Source organism: Bos javanicus, chromosome 8 (assembly GCF_032452875.1).
Source record: "Bos javanicus breed banteng chromosome 8, ARS-OSU_banteng_1.0, whole genome shotgun sequence".
Taxonomy (NCBI): domain Eukaryota; kingdom Metazoa; phylum Chordata; class Mammalia; order Artiodactyla; family Bovidae; genus Bos; species Bos javanicus.
Window position 1 is genome coordinate 40460152 of NC_083875.1, and position 17417 is coordinate 40477568.

The following is a 17417-nucleotide window of genomic DNA, read 5'->3' on the forward strand; positions in this document are numbered from 1 at the left end:
TGGTGTTATGAGAGAAGGTGAGAGTTGGTGGTGGTGGGGAGGTGGGGAGGATTTGACGTGGGAGGTTAGGGAAAATAGAGCCTTTACAGAACAAAACAAAACAAATCCATTTTCTCTCTATTTTTTTTTTAAAGATTTCTTGCCCAGGGGTGTTCCTTCCTGACAAGCATGATGTGTTCCTTGGAGTTTACCTCCTGAATCAGTACCTGGAGACAGACTGCTTTCCTTCTATGTTCCCTATTATGGTTCAGCGAAGCATGAGGTTTGAAAAGGTGATCTTGACTTTCTCCTTGCTAAATAGAGAAATTCAAATTCTGTTGTTTGAAGATCATTTACTGGTTTTTATAAAGAACACAGCTTTTATAAAGTTATTTGTAAATTTTGTTTTAAAAAATTACATGAAGGCACCTCAGCACAGTGCAGAACCATAGTTGGAGGACTTGTTTTGAATCCCAGATCTGAGCCAAGTTCTGTCAAACTAGTGCTAAGTACCCTGGTGGTTGTTTTCTATTCTTGGAACTCCCATGGCATTTTCTAACTGGAGCAGAGAGCATTTTCTGAATGTTTTTGGAGATGTTAGAGGCAACTGAGACAAATTTCTTATAGAGATTATCAGTAAACTAACAGACCTCAAAAACAAACTTTTTAGGCCCAGAAAAATACCCTAAACTAACCAAATTAGTTAAACCCTGTATCTGAAATCCTGTAACAAAACAAGAAGGTTCTTTACATTTTCTGAGTCTCCTTAGGTCATATCTGGTTTATTTAGCTACAGTGATAAAGACTAGATTCCATTCCAATGAATGTCAAATATATAAATAGCCAAATGTTACTAACCCTCTTCCCACTTTCATGAAATATTAATTTTGTTACCATCCAATCACTGACAATCTCTTAAGGTTTTTCTTTGGAATTTAGAGATTGAATCAGTTTTAACCTTGATAAGTCTATGATTTTGTCCCAAACAGTATCACTGAGGTGCTTCTTTGGGGAAGGGTATGAATGTGGGAAGGTTCCAGGATAGGGCCTATCACTTTAAAAGGTCTGGTTGGTGGTGCCCAGAAAATGACATGTATGTTTCAAACTGAGAGTAGGAAAGGAGGGAGTTCCTTGACAGTCCAGTGGTTAGGTTTCTATTGCTGGAGGCCCAAGTTCAATCCCTAATCGGGGAACTAAGATCCTCCAAGTTGTGTGGCACAGCCAGAAAAACAACAACAACAACAGAGATGACTATTGATGTTTTTGAAAGGTCTAGGGCTGTGTGTAATATTTTTATAAATCACAGTCTGTTAATTTAAATAGAGTCTTCCTAACTGGCTGGGTAAGAAAGGAATAAATGGATATTATCTTAGAATATACAGTCAGTATACAAAGGAATCTACTGCCATTTTGATATTGGTCATGGTAAAAAGTGGGTGGAGAAAATTCAGTGTATTTTTTCCTCCAAGAATTTCCTTATTAGTTTTATCAACTTTAAATGTGCTTATTTAGAAGACTTTAAAAATATTTTTATAAGAAACTCGAGAATGTAAAATTGTAAAAGCTGTAAATCAATCTATAAATGACCTTGGAGGTCATCCAGTCCCACCTCCCTGACTTGCAAAAGAGGAGAATGAGTCTCAGAGTCACTGTAGATGCCATTACTGATGTCACAAAACTGTGTATTTGAGATTACTAGTAAAAAACATTATGCACCATTTTTCATTTTATAAAGTGCAATTACATAAGATGCTTAATTTTTTAAAAAACTTTTTATTTTATATTGGGATATATCCAATTAACAATACTGTGATAGTTTTAGGTGAACAGTGAAGGGACTCAGGCCATGTACATGTATCCATATTCCCCCAAACTGTCCTCCCATCCAGGCTGCCTCAACATTGAGAAAAGTTCCATGTGCTATACAGTAGGTTATCCTTGTTGGTTATCCGTAAATGCTTTATTTTAAATTTTGAAAAATTGCCCTCTTGTGTGAGCTCTTTGGGTTCATATTCAGATTTTCTACTAGTTTTCCAGCTTTCTTGTATCTGTTCTGTTCTTTAGCTGCAAATACTTGGCAGTGAGTAATGAAAACATTGGACCTTCTGAGTAATTCAGAATTCAGTGTTCTAAAGCAGCCAGGTAAATAAGAAATTATTCATAAAGAATGTAAGAGCCATTGTGTTTAAGCAGCTCATGTTGATCATTTATTTCCCATAATCATCCTTGAATAATTCTTAGACATGAAGAGAAAGGATGAAATATTACTGAAACAGTTTTGGAAAAAATCACAGCTCACCCACATTTACTTGTTATATCCAAGTCAGTGAGACAAAAATGGATTACAGGGGACAGCTTCTACTTTTGTCATTAAAGCAGACCTGGTTTTGGGTTAAGAGTAGATTTTAATCATGCTTAAGGCTAAGCACCATTTAAATCAGAAATTTGATACCTGAAATCAAAGTCTACTGAAAACTTTTTTTTAAAACAAGATTCTAAAGTTCAGAAAGAGGGGCATGGTATGCTTTTATTTCAGTCCTAGGCCCTTTTATATGAAGGACAGAATGAACACATTTGGCTATGTCTAGACAGGTATCTGGTCCCCTCACTTCATGGGAAATAGATGGGGAAATAGTGGAAACAGTGTCAGATTTTATTTTTGGGGGCTCAAAAATCACTGCAGATGGTGATTGCAGCCATGAAATTAAAAGATGCTTACTCCTTGGAAGGAAAGTTATGACCAACCTAGATAACATATTCAAAGCAGAGACTACTTTGCCAACAAAGGTCCATCTAGTCAAGGCTATGGTTTTTCCAGTAGTCACGTATGGATGTGAGAGTTGGACTGTGAAGAAGGCTGAGTGCCGAAGAATTGATGCTTTTGAACGGTGGTGTTGGAGAAGACTCTTGAGAGTCCCTTGGACTGCAAGGAGATCCAACCAGTCCATTCTAAAGGAGATCAGTCCTGGGATTTCTTTGGAAGGAATGATGCTAAAGCTGAAACTCCAGTACTTTGGCCACCTGATGCAAAGAGCTAACTCATTGGAAAAAACTCTGATGCTGGGAGGGATTGGGGGCAGGAGGAAAAGGGGACGACAGAGGATGAGATGGCTGGATAGAATCACTGACTCAATGGCCTGAGTTTGAGTGTACTCCAGGAGTTGGTGATGGACAGGGAGGCCTGGCGTGCTGCAATTCATGGGGCCGCAAAGAGTCAGACACGACTGAGCGACTGAACTGAACTGAACTGAGACAGGTATCACAGTGTTTTTCTTGTGGTTCATGATATACCTAAAACTCATGAGGCTCTCTCTCTTTTGTTATTTTTGGATTCTGTGGGAGTCTAGCTATGAGTATTTAGCTTTTGTTTTGTGTTACACATAGAATTTTTATGTATGTTCCTTTTTAGCACAACCAGTTGTTTGGGAAGAGAAGTCATTCATTCAGTTAACATATAGTGAATATCTGTTGTATTCAGGATGTTTTTCTAGATACTCAAACAAGACTGTTTGAGGTTGATATCAGATGTGCTTTTAGGAACAGACTGTGGGGCCAGGTCGAGTGCATGACATTTTGAACATGTGGTAGTTTCAGCCAACTCAAATTTTCCTTGTTGTTTGTATTGTGTTAATTCTTATTCATTTCCTCTGTAGTCACTTGTTGAACTTTTAACCACATAGCTGTTAAAGGCACTCCTTTTGAATCCTAAAGTGTCATATGGCTGGATTTGATATGTGTTAATAATTTTGAAGAAAATGATCTAAATTTTATATAAGTATATATTAATAAAACTTGGAAGATTTATTTCCCCCATTTTTTTCCCCTATAGGTATTTGAAAATGCAATAGATCCTGGAGCTGTAGCAGACATTTTAGAAAGTAGGTACTCCCCTCTACACCCCCTGCCCCAAAAGAGAGTGAGAGACTATTGTGTATATGTAATTCATAGATATAAAATTCTGTTGTATTCTAAGTTGTGATACTTCCATATTTAACCCATATTTATGTTCATGATAGTCTGTAAAATTTGAATCATGTTAATTGAATTGCAAACCATTTTCTAGATATAGATGGGATTTACTAGATGGTATGATTCTGTTTTTTATTTTATTGCAATTAAATGATTTTTATATCTTAACATAGTTATGTAACCATCACCATAATCAATTTTACATTTTCATCACCACAAAAAGAAGCTATATTACCCATTCTTCCTCATCCCTTCCAGCCCTAGACAACTACTAACTAAACTATATGCCTCTATAGATTTGCTTATTCTGGATATATTTCATATAAATGGAATTATATAATATATGGTCATTTGTAACTGGCTTCTTTAACTTAGTATAACATTTCTAAGATCCTTCCTGCTACAACATGTGTCAATATTTGACTTCTTTTTATATCTTCATGGATCAGGGATCAAACATGTGTCTCCTGCATTGGCAGGTGGATTCTTTACCACTGTGCCACCAGGGAAGCACTAACTCAAAGATCTTTGGTTTTTTCTAAGAGTTTTATCATTTTAGCTGTTACATTTAGGTCTATAGTACATATTGAGTTGATTTTTATAAATGGCAAGTTCTTTGGAAGGAATGATGCTAAGGCTGAAACTCCAGTACTTTGGCCACCTCATGCAAAGAGTTGACTCATTGGAAAAGACTCTGATGCTGGGAGGGATTGGAGGCAGGAGGAGAGGGGGACAACAGAGGATGAGATGGCTGGATGGCATCACTGACTCGATGGATGTGGGTCTGGGTGAACTCCGGGAGTTGGTGATGGACAGGGAGGCCTGGTGTGCTGCAATTCATGGGGTCCCAAAGAGTAGGACACAACTGAGCGACTGAACTGAACTGAAGGGTCCAACTTCAGTCTCTCCCATCTGGATAGCCAGTTGTCTTCACACCATTATTACCAAGAGTATTTTTTCCCCATTGAATAGTCTTAACACTCTTGTTGAAAATCAACTGACTATAAGTGTGAGGGTTTTTTTGGAGGGTCTCAATTCTATTTCATTGATTGATGTATCTGTCATTATGCTGGTGCCACACTATTTTGTTTATTATAGCTTTATGGTTAGTTTTAAAATCAGGAAGTTCTTTTTCAAGATTGTTTTTCCTATTTGGGTTCCCTTAGTTTGCCATATGAACTTTAGGATCAGCTTGTCAGTTTGCAAAGAAGCCAACTGGAAAGTTGATAGGCATTGATAGACTGCATTGAACCTGTAGATCATCTTGGAGAATATTGGCATCTTAACAATATTAAGTCTTCCAATTCATGGCATGGCTTGTGGTGATAATTAATTGAATATAAGGAATTTAGAAACTGAGATAGATGAAGTGCAACACATTACCTTTGGGGTGATGGTTGAAAAGAATATAATCCTCCCTCCTGTTTGGAAAACTTAAAATTATGGGCTGTCTTGGCTTTTAATTTTCTTGGCATTTAAAATTTTGTTCTTACATATTCATGTTTTTCTTAAGTCTACAAAGGAAGAATTTTACTTTTATGGTATGTATTTTTTAGCTTTTTTTTTTGTTTTTTTAGCTTTTTTGAGATGTAACTGATATACAACATTGTGTAAGTTTAAGGTGTACAACATGTGGATTTGATACTCAGGTATTTTGCAAAATGATTACTACAGTAGTGTTAGGTTATACCTCTATCACATCACATAATTACCTTTTTTTTTTGTGGTGAGAACATTTAAGATCTACTCTTAGTAACTTTCAGGTATATAATACAGTATTATTAACTGTAATCACCATTATTGTCTATATTAAAATGTTTTCACTTCTAATATTTTGTGGGAATTATTTTTACTGATTTTTATTGTTATATCATTTGTATTTTAAATTACTTTTAATATTTGAATTTTATTCTTATCCTTATAGACCTTATCCTTATAAAACATATCCTTGTTGTTCAGTTGCCAAGTCGTGTCTGACTCTTTGCAACTCAATGGACCAGAGCAAGCCAGGCCTCCCTGTCCGTCACTGGAGTTTGTCCAAGTTCATGTTCATTGAATTGGTGATGCCATCCAACCATCTCATCCTCTGTTGCCCTCTTCTCCTTCTGCCTTAAATCTTTCCAGCATCAGGGTCTTTTCCAATGAGTCAGCTGTTGGCATCAGGTGGCCAAAGTATTGGAGCTTCAGCATCAGTCCTTCCAAAGAGCATTTAGGGTTGATTTCCTTTAGGATTGACTGGTTTGATCTCCTTGCAGTCCAAGGGACTCTCAAGAGTCTTCTCCAGCACCACAATTTGAAAGCATCAATTCTTTGGCACTCTGCCTTCTTTATGGTCTGCCTCTCACATCTGTACATGACTGCTGGAAAGACCATAACTTTGACTGTATGGACCTTTGTTGGAAAAATGATGTCTTTGTTTTTTAATATACTATCTAGGTTTGTCATAGTTTTCCTTTCAAGAACCAAGCGTCTTCCAATTTCATGGCTATAGTCACCATCTGCAGTGATTTTGGGCCCAAGAAAAGGAAATCTCTCACTGCTTCCACCTTTTCCCGTTCTATTTGCCATGAAGCAATAGGACTGGATGCCATGGTCTTAGTTTTTTTAATATTGAATTTTAAGGCAGCCTTTTCATACTCCTCTTTCACCCTCATCAAGAGGCTCTTTAGTTCCTCTTCAGTTTCTGCCATTAGAAGTGGTATCATCTGCATATCTGAGGTTGTTGATATTTCTCTCGGCAGTCTTGATTCCAGCTTGTAACTCATCCAGCCTGGCATTTTGAGTGATGTGCTCTGCATATAAGTTAAATAAACAGGGTGACAATAATAAACAGCCTTTTCATACTCCTTTCTCAATTTTGAACCAGTCAGTTGTTTCGTATAAGGTTCTAACTGTTGCTTCTTGACCTGCATACAGGTTTCTGAGGAGACAGTAAGATGGTCTGGTATTCCCATCTCTTCAAGAGTTTTCCACAGTTTGTTATGGTTCACACAGTCACAGGCTTTAGCGTAGTCAATGAAACAGCAGTAGTTGTTTTTCTGGAATTCCCTTGCTTTCTCTATGATCCAGTGAATGTTGGCAATTTAAACTTTTGTTCCTCTGCCTTTTCTAAACCCAACTTGTACATCTGGAAGTTCTCATTCAAGTACTGCTGAACCTAGCTTGATGGATTTTGACTATAACCTTACTAGCATGGGAAGTGAGCACAATTGTCCAGTAGTTTAAATATTCTTTAGTACTCCCCTTCTTGGGAATTGGGGTGAAGGTTGACCTTTTCCAGTCCTGTGGCCACTCCTGGGTTTTCCAAACTTGCTAACATATTGAGTATAGACACTATTTCTAAATATATTTTGAACTCAGGAAAGATAAAAAATTGTTGTTTTATTTATATAGTCAAATAGCATACTCTTTTAAGCAAGGTAAGTTTTTATGGGTTAATGGATAACAGTATTTTGAATTTTAAAATGAAAAATATATTGTTATTTTGGTGATTTATGAATACATTTTTGAGAGAGAAAATATCACATTTTGTCGATACTTTTCAGGGGACAAAATCTATTTTTATAACTCAGTTATTCTTACCACATGTCCCAATATGTTGGGTCTAGAAATACCTGATTCATTGGTGGTATGCCACTTATTATTATTTTAGTAATATAAATAGGGTGTTATGGCAGTTTTACACTTAGTAATTAATGAAAAACTCTGACAATATTCTGAAGTATTAAAATCTAATTTTTTCTTTTTAGGCTTTCTAACCAGATTTGAGTTAATACAGCTAGTGTCTCCAGGTAATGTGCCAATAAATGAATTTCTAAATTAGTTTTGTTGTTGTTTTTGTCATTGAGTCGCTAAGTCATGTCCGACTTTTTGCGACCCTATGGATTGTAGCACACCAGGCTCCTCTCTCCTCCACTGTCTCCCAGAGTTTGCTCAAATTCATACCCATTGAATTGGTGATGCTATCTAACAATTTTAAAAGGATTTTGGCATGACACAATTGTGACTTGCATTTAAAAGTTGTGCTTTCTGTAACATATGCTCCCTCTCCCCAACTGGTCTATTGAATTTTTCCCACTTTCAGAAGAGTAACTTTATGGCTTTGATATATTAGTAAGCATAACTTGAACTGGTTCTTTGACTTTCCACTTTTTCACAGTTTTATGTAATAATTATCAAATAATTTTTTTAGTCCCAACTCAGCTTCTTTCAAATATTTGCTTTTGACGGTGTTGTAATTTGTGGAGTGAGTGAGTGAGTGAGTGAGTGTGTGTGTGTGTGTGTGTGTGTCTGAGTTTAGCCCAAAGCCATCTTCTCTGTTGATGCTAGAACAGGGTTGACAAACTACAGCCCCCAGGCCAAATCTAGCTGTGGTTTGTTTTTGTATGACCCATGAGCTGGGATTGGCTTCCACATTTTAAAGAACTGAGATTTACTCATATACTATAAAATTCACCATTTTCAAGTATATTCAGTTATTTTTAGTATGTTCACAAGATTGTGTAGCCATCACCACTTATCTAGTTTTAGAATTTTTATTCCCTCCAAAGAAACCTTGTACTCATTAGCACTCACTCTTCATTCTTTCTTCCTCCCAACCCCTGGCCACCACTAATCTAATTTCTGTCTCTAGTTGATTTTCTCATACTGGACTTTTCATGTAAATGGAATTAGGCAATTTGTGCCCTTTATGTCTGACTTCTTTCAGTTAGCAAAATGTTTTCAAAGTTCATCCTTGTAGCATATATCAGTACTTCATTCCTTTTTATGACTAATGATCTTTTATATGAATATGCCATATTTTGTTTATCCACTCATCAATTAATGGACATTAGAGTTGTTTCCAATGTTTGGATATTATGAGTAGCACTTCTGTGAACATTCCTGTACAAGTTGTGTAGGTATGTGTTTTTAGTTCTCTTATATTTTGTTATATACCTAGGAGTGGAATTGATAGATCATATGGTAATTCCATGTTTAGCTTTTTAAGGAACTGCCAGCCAAACTGTCTGTGGTTTTTACATTTTTAAATGGCTGGAAAAAAATTTTTTTAAAGAAAGAGTTTTTCCAGCAATCCCACTGCTGGGCATACACACTGAGGAAACCAGAAGGGAAAGAGACACGTGTACCCCAATGTTCATCGCAGCACTGTTTATAATAGCCAGGACATGGAAGCAACCTAGATGTCCATCAGCAGATGAATGGATAAGAAAGCAGTGGTACATATACACAATGGAGTATTACTCAGCCATTAAAAAGAATACATTTGAATCAGTTCTAATGAGGTGGATGAAACTGGAGCCTATTATACAGAGTGAAGTAAGCCAGAAGGAAAAACACCAATACAGTATACTAACGCATATATATGGAATTTAGAAAGATGGTAACGATAACCCTGTATACGAGACAGCAAAAAAAAAAAAAAAAGAATTTTATTGATCAGTGGAAATTATATGAAATTCAAATTTCATCATCTGTGATGTTTTTATCCACACTCCTTCATAGAAGTGTTTATGGCTGCTTTTGTGTTAGTTACAGTGAGAGTTGACTAGTTGTGACTATATGGCTTTCAAAGCTTAAAATACTTTACTCTCTGGCCCTTTGCAGAAAAAGTTTGTGACCTCTGTGCAAGAATCATGGGACTTGAGGAGGAAAGCATTCTGTAATGCCTTTGTTTTGTGTTATGCAAGAGACCTGAGCTAATGAGAGCAAGTAGTAACTGCCACCTGGTGACACCAATTCTCAGAGTTTCTCAGTGTGGCTGATTATCTGGTGATTTTAAAGTCTGTGTGTGTATGTGAGAAAGAGAGAGGATACCTAAAACTCAGAAACATTTCACATATGCTTCTGGTCTTTGCTACCATACATTTTACCTTTTCCCTTACCAACTTCCCAGTTTTGACTTGTAAAAAGCACTCCCAAATTATGAAGGAACCTTTATTTATGTTTTGGTGATACTTGGTGGTCATGTTTCTTGATACTTTTCTGTGGTTAGAACATATGGATATGGATTTTTTAAGTAAATAAGGTCATATATATTGTCTTTTACTAGCTTCCCCAACTGTATGTCACTGTTATATTGTACTTTTTTAAAACTAACTTTTATTTATTTATTTATTTTGTTTTTGGCGGTGCTGGGTCTTTGAAGCTGTGTCGCCTTTCTCTAACTGTGGCGAGCAGTGGCTACTCTTCATTGCAGTGTGTGGGCTTCTCATTGCGCTGACTTCCCTTGTTGCTGAGCACAGGATCTAGGGTGCACAGGCTTCAGTAGTTGCAACACATGGGCTTCGTAGTTGTGGTTCCCAGGCTCTAGAGCACAGGCTCAATAGCTGTGGTGCATAGGCTTAGTTGCTCCCATGGCATGTGGAATCTTCCCAGATCAGGGATCAAACCTGTGTCTCCTGCATTGGCAGGCAGATTCTTTACCATTGAATCTTACCAGGGAAGTCCTTATATTGTAATTTTTAAAAACAGGCCAAAAAGCATTATTTTTTATATCATAAAATAATTTCATGAATTTATTTGTGCTTTTATAGGTCTATAAGAAGTATGTAAATAATATTTTTTGTTTTACTTTTTCACTCTAAATTGTTACATAGAGGTAACTTATTTGTCATTTTCAATAGCTATGTATTTTCCATAGCATTACTATGAACCTTAAAGTCATATTGTTGAACATTAGGATTTCTTTGTCTTTGTTTGTCTTTATATTTATAACAATTTTTTCTCTTGATATATTTGTAAAGAATAGAATTGCTAGATAGAACCATATCTTATAAAAACCTGGGAGTAAACTGATCCCCGGCAAGTTTCCATTATTTTTACTGCATTTAACATTATATAGTGTGCTTGCTCCCCATACCCTGGCTAATGCTGGATACTATCATTTGGATTTTTTGTGTTTAAAAAGTATGTAATAATTTCTTTAAAATATATTTTACCATATTTTTGGTCTCTTCTTTTTAGATATGATTTGTGACAACCTTAACATTTTAAATTTATTTCTTAAAAGTTTCCGCTTTCCTATATTATAGTTTGTTTTGTTTCCTTCTGTATAACGTGATAGTCAGTGTCCTTTGATTACCTCTGGAGCAATGTCTGGATATAAACATTGCATTTTGGTGTAAATTCCTGAAAGTTTTAAATCCGTTATACTTAAAAGTCAGACATGACTGAGTGACTTCACTTTCACTTTTCACTTTCATGCACTGGAGAAGGCAATGGCACACCACTCCAGTGTTCTTGCCTGGAGGATCCCAGGGACGGGGGAGCCTGGTGGGCTGCCGTCTATGTGGTCGCACAGAGTTGGATATGACTGAAGTGACTTAGCAGCAGCAGCAGCAGCAGCAGATACTTAATACATATGTTTGCATTATTTTAATATTTCATTGTGTGAAATTTTCTTTTTCTTAAGAAAGCATGGGAGAAGGAGGTGAGCCTGGCAGATACCTCAGCTAAAGCAGAGGTGGCTGTGGAGGCTTTTCTGAAGACTGTGGCGCTGCTCACTGTGGTGGTTTTGAAGCAGATCAAGGGCCCCAATGGAGTGGACCCAGAGTCTGACGTTCTTTCTTCTTCTTCTTGGTTTATTGGCCAAGGCAGGTCCTAAAAACAGACAAGAACCCTAAGATCTCAGTGGGTCTGGGGATGGACACTCTTATATATGTCTGTGGTTTCTTAGGTAGGTAGAACAGAGCAAAGAAAGTGACAGGCTAAAATCAGGGCATTGAGTTTTTAATTTGACCCAGTTTTGTGTTCAACCATATATCATAAGTGGCAAGTTATATTGTAGTTTGCTAATGAAATAGAAGCAGGACCAGGTCTTATTTAATTTTTTGTGAGTTAAAAAAGTTACCCAATAGCTAAATATTCTTATGGTAAAAATTTTAACTAACTAAATTATATAAAATAGTAAAAGGCCATATTCATCAACAATATTCATTGAAATAATTGCTATTAACAATTTGTTGTTTATCTTTTTTATGCCTTTTATAATGCATTTAATATATATAATGTATTTAGTATATTCAACCAATCCTAAAATATATAGATATATAGACAAACACACACTCACATATGAGTACATAAATATTAAATATATCTAATATTTAGTATATGTATATATACACATATCTATGCATATATATTTTATATATATATATATATATAATATATATAGGTTGAATATGTATTTCCTGAAACTTCAGATATATTTTTGACTGCCATTTGTTTTTTACTTGACTAGAAATCCATCTGTGAGAATGTTGCAAGAATAGTTCAAAACTGTAATGACTGGAGAGTATTAAAACTGAATGCATGGTTATGGGTTATAACTTAGAATTAATCAGATATAAAAGATACAAAGTGAAGGCTTTATTACACTTGTCTTCTTTTTCTTTATTATCCTTCAATTTCAGATTGTAATTTTAGTCAGATTAAACTTGAATCGTTCAATAGAATTAATTTTGTTCGGCTTCAAATAAATATAGGTTGATCCATTAATTTGTGCAACATCTGTTTATTGGATGTATACTCAGAAAATGCTCTACCCTGTGCCACTTCTTGGTATTATGCTGGTGGCACCAGGCATAGAGTGGTGACATGTGAGCCCTCTAGATCTGCTGGTTCTTGATACTAGGTAATTAAGTAAAAATGACTTGCTTAAAGTCTCAAGTGGACTGTGCTGTGGGGTCACATGGGCCACATTTAGGTTCTCAGGGATCAATTCTTCATTGGCTGAATTGTTACTTTTTAATTTTGTTGTCAGTATTACTGTGTCTGATACTTTTTCATAGCACTAAGACATATTCTGACCATTAAGTTTCTGAGATAAGTACTTCAGATTTGCATAGGACTGTACTGCTAAAGAATAAGGAAATCTAGTAATTCGGCTTAGAAGCAATAAAAACTCCTGGGTCTTCAGTTTACAAAGATGGGAAAAAGCAAATAGACACCGGTGGGGCAGCATAATCCTGTTTGACAGTGAGCTTGGTGCTTTCTTTTATTGACCTCTTAAATAAAAACTTCTACTTTGGGATAAGTCATGTATATTCAGTCCAGCTTTTAACATACTCTTTTAATTGGCACCCATTCCCTGAATCAGAGCTTGATTTTAAATGGCAACCCACTCCAGTGTTCTTGCCTGGAGAATCCCAGGGACGGGGGAGCCTGGTGGGCTGCCATCTATGGCATCGCACAAAGTCGGACACGACTGAAGCGACTTAGCAGCAGCAGCAGCAGCAGCAGTGATGTTTACTAGGCATTAGCAAGGAAAGAACTCCTGCCTCAGATGATCTGTTTGTTTGGTTTTTTAAGAATTTTTATATATATATATATATATATATATATATATATATATATTGGTCTTTGTTGTGTTGCACGGGCTTCTCATTGCAGTGGTTTCTCTTGCTGCAGAGCATTGGCTCTAGGCACATGGGTTTCAGGAGCTGCAGCACACAGGTGGGCTCAGTAGTTTGGTGCACAGGCTTAGTTGCTCCACAGCATGTGGAATCTTCCTGGACCAGGGATTGAACCTATGTCTCCTGTTTTGGCAGGTGGATTCTCATCCACTGTGCCACCAGGGAAGTCCAGTGATCTGGTTTTGAATTCTTACTTTGCCATGTGGCATTAGGACAAGTGTCTTCAACTCTCAGAGCCTCAGTTACCTGTAAAGAGGTAATCAAATGAGACTCCATACTGGGAAACAAGCTGTCAGTTCTGATGTGCTCTATAAATGTTAGCTATTTCTAGAACCAGTATTATTATTAAAGTTATTATTTCTCTTAAAGTCTCATTTGTTTCATTTTCTGGGGAGATCTTTCTCACTGATGGCATTGATGACCTCCCTATCTGTGCCATTAGATTATTAAGAACACTGAGCTCTTTCAGACATTTCACTTGGCCTATTAGACTTGCTCAGCCTGTACATATGTTTATTTATTACTTTTAACCTTGGCTCTTGCTGTAACATCCCCTTGGTGTTCTGTCATTTTCACACTGGGTGGCAGTTTGGATCTTTAGAAGATGAGCAAACCAGAGAGACAGAATTGAAAAGCTTTACCGCCTTCTGTTTTTATAACCCTATTTCAGTCTCACTTATTTTTTTTCAGTTTCTTTTTATTTCTGTGATTCCAAAGATAGCAGAACTCACTTTCAATTCTTGGACCTCCCATTTTTATCTTAATTCCTGCTAAATGTAGGAATAATAAGCAGTAACTATCACTTTGAATACAGTGATAAGAACTAGCCAAAACATATGAAAGAAAAAAGCAAAAGCCCGTGATAGAGCATCACACCATGCATCCACATATTCTTGGTAGGAACATATGGCTGAAAACACACGATGTTCATGGAGGCCAGTAGTGCTGGGAACACTGCTGGGCTGCTGTCACAGAGCATTTGTGATCATGGGAGGTAAAGCCACTCTCTGTGCTCTGCTTCACATGTTTGTCATTTGTCCTCACAGTAGACCTAAGGGACAAGTGCTGTTATGAATTCTGCATTTCCCTGAAGAGGAAAAGGAAGTTAAGAAATATACATGATTTACTCAAAGTCACATAGCTGGTAATTGCTGAAACAACGATTTGAACCAGCTCTGTCTGAACCTAGAAATAGTTTTTTACCACTGTGGTCTGAGCTTCATTAAAAAGTTGTGTTTTGTTGCTAATAATGGGTGAGGAAATTGTTATTTCACTTCCCGTTTTCAGGTGGCACTTTTGAGCCCTGATATGAGGAAGTCTATTTCTGGCCAACAAAGGTAAGAGGTCATACCCATCACAGAAAGTGTTTTAAAAGGCTCATTGACAAAACAAGGCCTGGATGAAACTAGTGAAGTAGAAGATTGATTTTAGAATTCCACCCACTTTCCCACCTCTCTCCCTATCTTCCTCTGAATCATCATTTTATTTTATTTATTTTGGCCAAGTTGCGTGGCATATAGAATGCGGGATCTTAGTTCTCTGACCAAGGATTGAACCCGTGCCCTCCTGCAGTGGAAATGCTGAGTCCTAACCACTGGACTGCCACAGAATTCCCTTTATCATCATTTTAAATTGTATGCTTATTTGAATAATTGTTTAATAATTACAGACTGTAAGTGTCAGGAGGACAGGTCTTGTATCCATCTTGTTCAGTATCATCCATCCAGTGTCTAGAACTCCTGGCACATAGTATGTTCTCAATGCATATTTCTTGAATGTATGAATGAAAAGAAATTATTAAAAAATGAATGTATGATAAGATTGGCAGAGATTTTAGAGAACATTTAGTCTGTGTCTCCCTCTTTTTTTTCTTTTTTTTACAGTTGTGGAAACTCAGTCTTACAGAGCGGAACTAGTACCTACTGAGTGGTTAATGTATTAATCATTACGTTCATTCATTCAAGAAGCAGTTATAAAATAGTACTCACTATGCCCAGGCACATTTCACAGGCTTGGGACAGGGTTGCTGCACTTTACCACTCCTTTCTTTCTTATTGTAAATTTTATTTTTAATTGGAGGATAATTGCTTTACAGTGTTGTATTGTTTTCTGCTGTACAAGAACATGAATTAGCTAAGAGTATATATATATCCCCTCCCTCTTGAACCTCCCTCTCACCCTTCCCCCCATCCCACTCATCTAGGTTTCCACTCATTTCTGGACATTGTGATTCAGTTTTAATATGTCTGTCTTGAATGATATCTCAAGGGACCTATGGAAGATGCTGACAGTAGGATTCCTTTTCAGGCAAGATTGTTTTGGCTGAGCCCTGTACTAGTAACTGACACCTAAGCTCACACCTTTCTAGGGACAATCTTGGCAGGAATTTAATGATGAATGGAAGGGTTACTGCTTTCATGGAGCATTCATGGTAGCAGATGATGAATGAATGCCTGAACAAAAATAGCAGTTCGTGATAACTATTAGGTTGAAAATAATATAGGGGGATATGGTAGGGAGTGACAGGCTCCTGTAGGTTGGGTTGTTCCCTTTCTAATGAGGTGACATTTAAACCAAGATCTGTCATTCACTGATAAACTTAGACAGTGTGTTGAAAAGTAGAGACATTACTCTGCCAACAAAAGTCTGTATAGTCAAGACTATGGTCTTCCCAGTGGTCAAATATGATTATGAGAGCTGGACCTTAAAGAAGGCAGAGTGCTGAAGAATTGATGCCTTCAGACTGTGGTGCTGGAGAAGACTCCTCAGAGTCCCTTGGACAACAGGGAGATTAATCTTAAGTCAACCTTAAGTCAATCTTAATGGAAATCAACCCTGAATCCTCACTGGAAGGACTGATGCTGAAGTTGAAACTCCAGTATTTTGGGCATCTACTATGAACAGTTTCTTGTGATCCACACAGTCAAAACGTTTTGGCATAGTCAATAAAGCAGAAGTAGAAAGTTTTTTTGGAACTCTCTTGCTTTTTCATTGATAAAATGGATGTTGGCAATTTGATCTCTAGTTCCTCTGCCTTTTATAAATCCAGCTTGAACATCTCGAAGTCCACAGTTCACGTACTGTTGAAGCCTGGCTTGGAGAATTCTGAGCATTACTTTGCTAGCATGTGAGATGAGTGCAATTGTGCGGTAGTTTGAGCACTCTTTGGCATTGCCTTTCTTTGGGATTGGAATGAAAATGGACCTTTTCCAGTCCTGTGGCCACTGTTGAGTTTTCCAAATTTGCTGGCATATTGAGTGCAGCACTTTCACAGCATCATCCTTTAGGATTTGAAATAGCTCAACTGGAATTCCATCACCTCCATTAGTTTTGTTCATAGTGATGCTACTGAAGGTCCACTTGACTTCCCATTCCAGGATGTCTGGCTCTAGGTGAGTGATCATGCCATCGTGATTATCTGGGTCATGAAGATCTTTTTTGTTAGTTCTTCTGTGTATCTTCTGTGTATTCTTGCCATCTCTTCTGCTTCTGCTAGGTCCATACCATTTCTGTCCTTTATTGAGCCCATTTTTGCATGAAATGTTCCCAGTATCTCTAGTTTTCTTGAAGAGATCTCTAGTCTTTCCCATTCTATTGTTTTCCTCTATTTCTTTGCATTGATCACTGAGGAAGGCTATCTTATCTCTCCTTGCTATTCTTTGGAACTCTGCATTCAGATGGGTATATCTTTCCTTTTCTCCTTTGCCTTTAGCTTCTCTTCTTTTCATAGCTATTTGTAAGGTCTCCTCAAACAACCATTTTGCCTTTTTGCACTTCTTTCCCTTGGGGATGGTCTTGATCACTACCTCTTGTACAATGTCACGAACCTCCACCCATGGTTCTTCAGGCACTCTATCAGATCTAATCCCTTGAATCTATTTGTCACTTCCACTGTATAATCCTAAGGGATTTTATTTAGGTCATACCTGAATGGTCTAGTGGTTTTCCCTACTCAATTTAAGTCTGAATTTGGCAATAAGGAGTTCATTATCTGAGCCAGTCATCTTCTGGTCTTGTTTTTGCTGACTGTGTAGAGCTTCTCCATCTTTGGCT

The 17417-nt window shown here is 37.1% G+C and overlaps 1 protein-coding gene across 14 annotated transcripts in view; it reads left to right on the forward strand.

Annotated features, from left to right (window-relative positions):
* SPATA6L (spermatogenesis associated 6 like) overlaps positions 1-17417 on the forward strand; it is a 113960-nt gene that overhangs the window by 23360 nt on the left and 73183 nt on the right. For 5 of the 14 annotated variants that reach the window (XM_061425392.1, XM_061425387.1, XM_061425393.1 and 2 more), the window contains 3 exons: positions 135-272; positions 3809-3857; positions 7698-7739. The exons of 7 other annotated variants lie outside the window; for them this stretch is intronic. In XM_061425392.1, the coding sequence (XP_061281376.1) occupies positions 231-272; positions 3809-3857; positions 7698-7739 (133 nt within the window). In that variant the 5' untranslated portion in view covers positions 135-230. The remainder of the gene's footprint in view (positions 1-134; positions 273-3808; positions 3858-7697; positions 7740-17417) is intronic. 2 more of the 14 variants (XM_061425390.1, XM_061425394.1) reach the window with 2 other exon arrangements.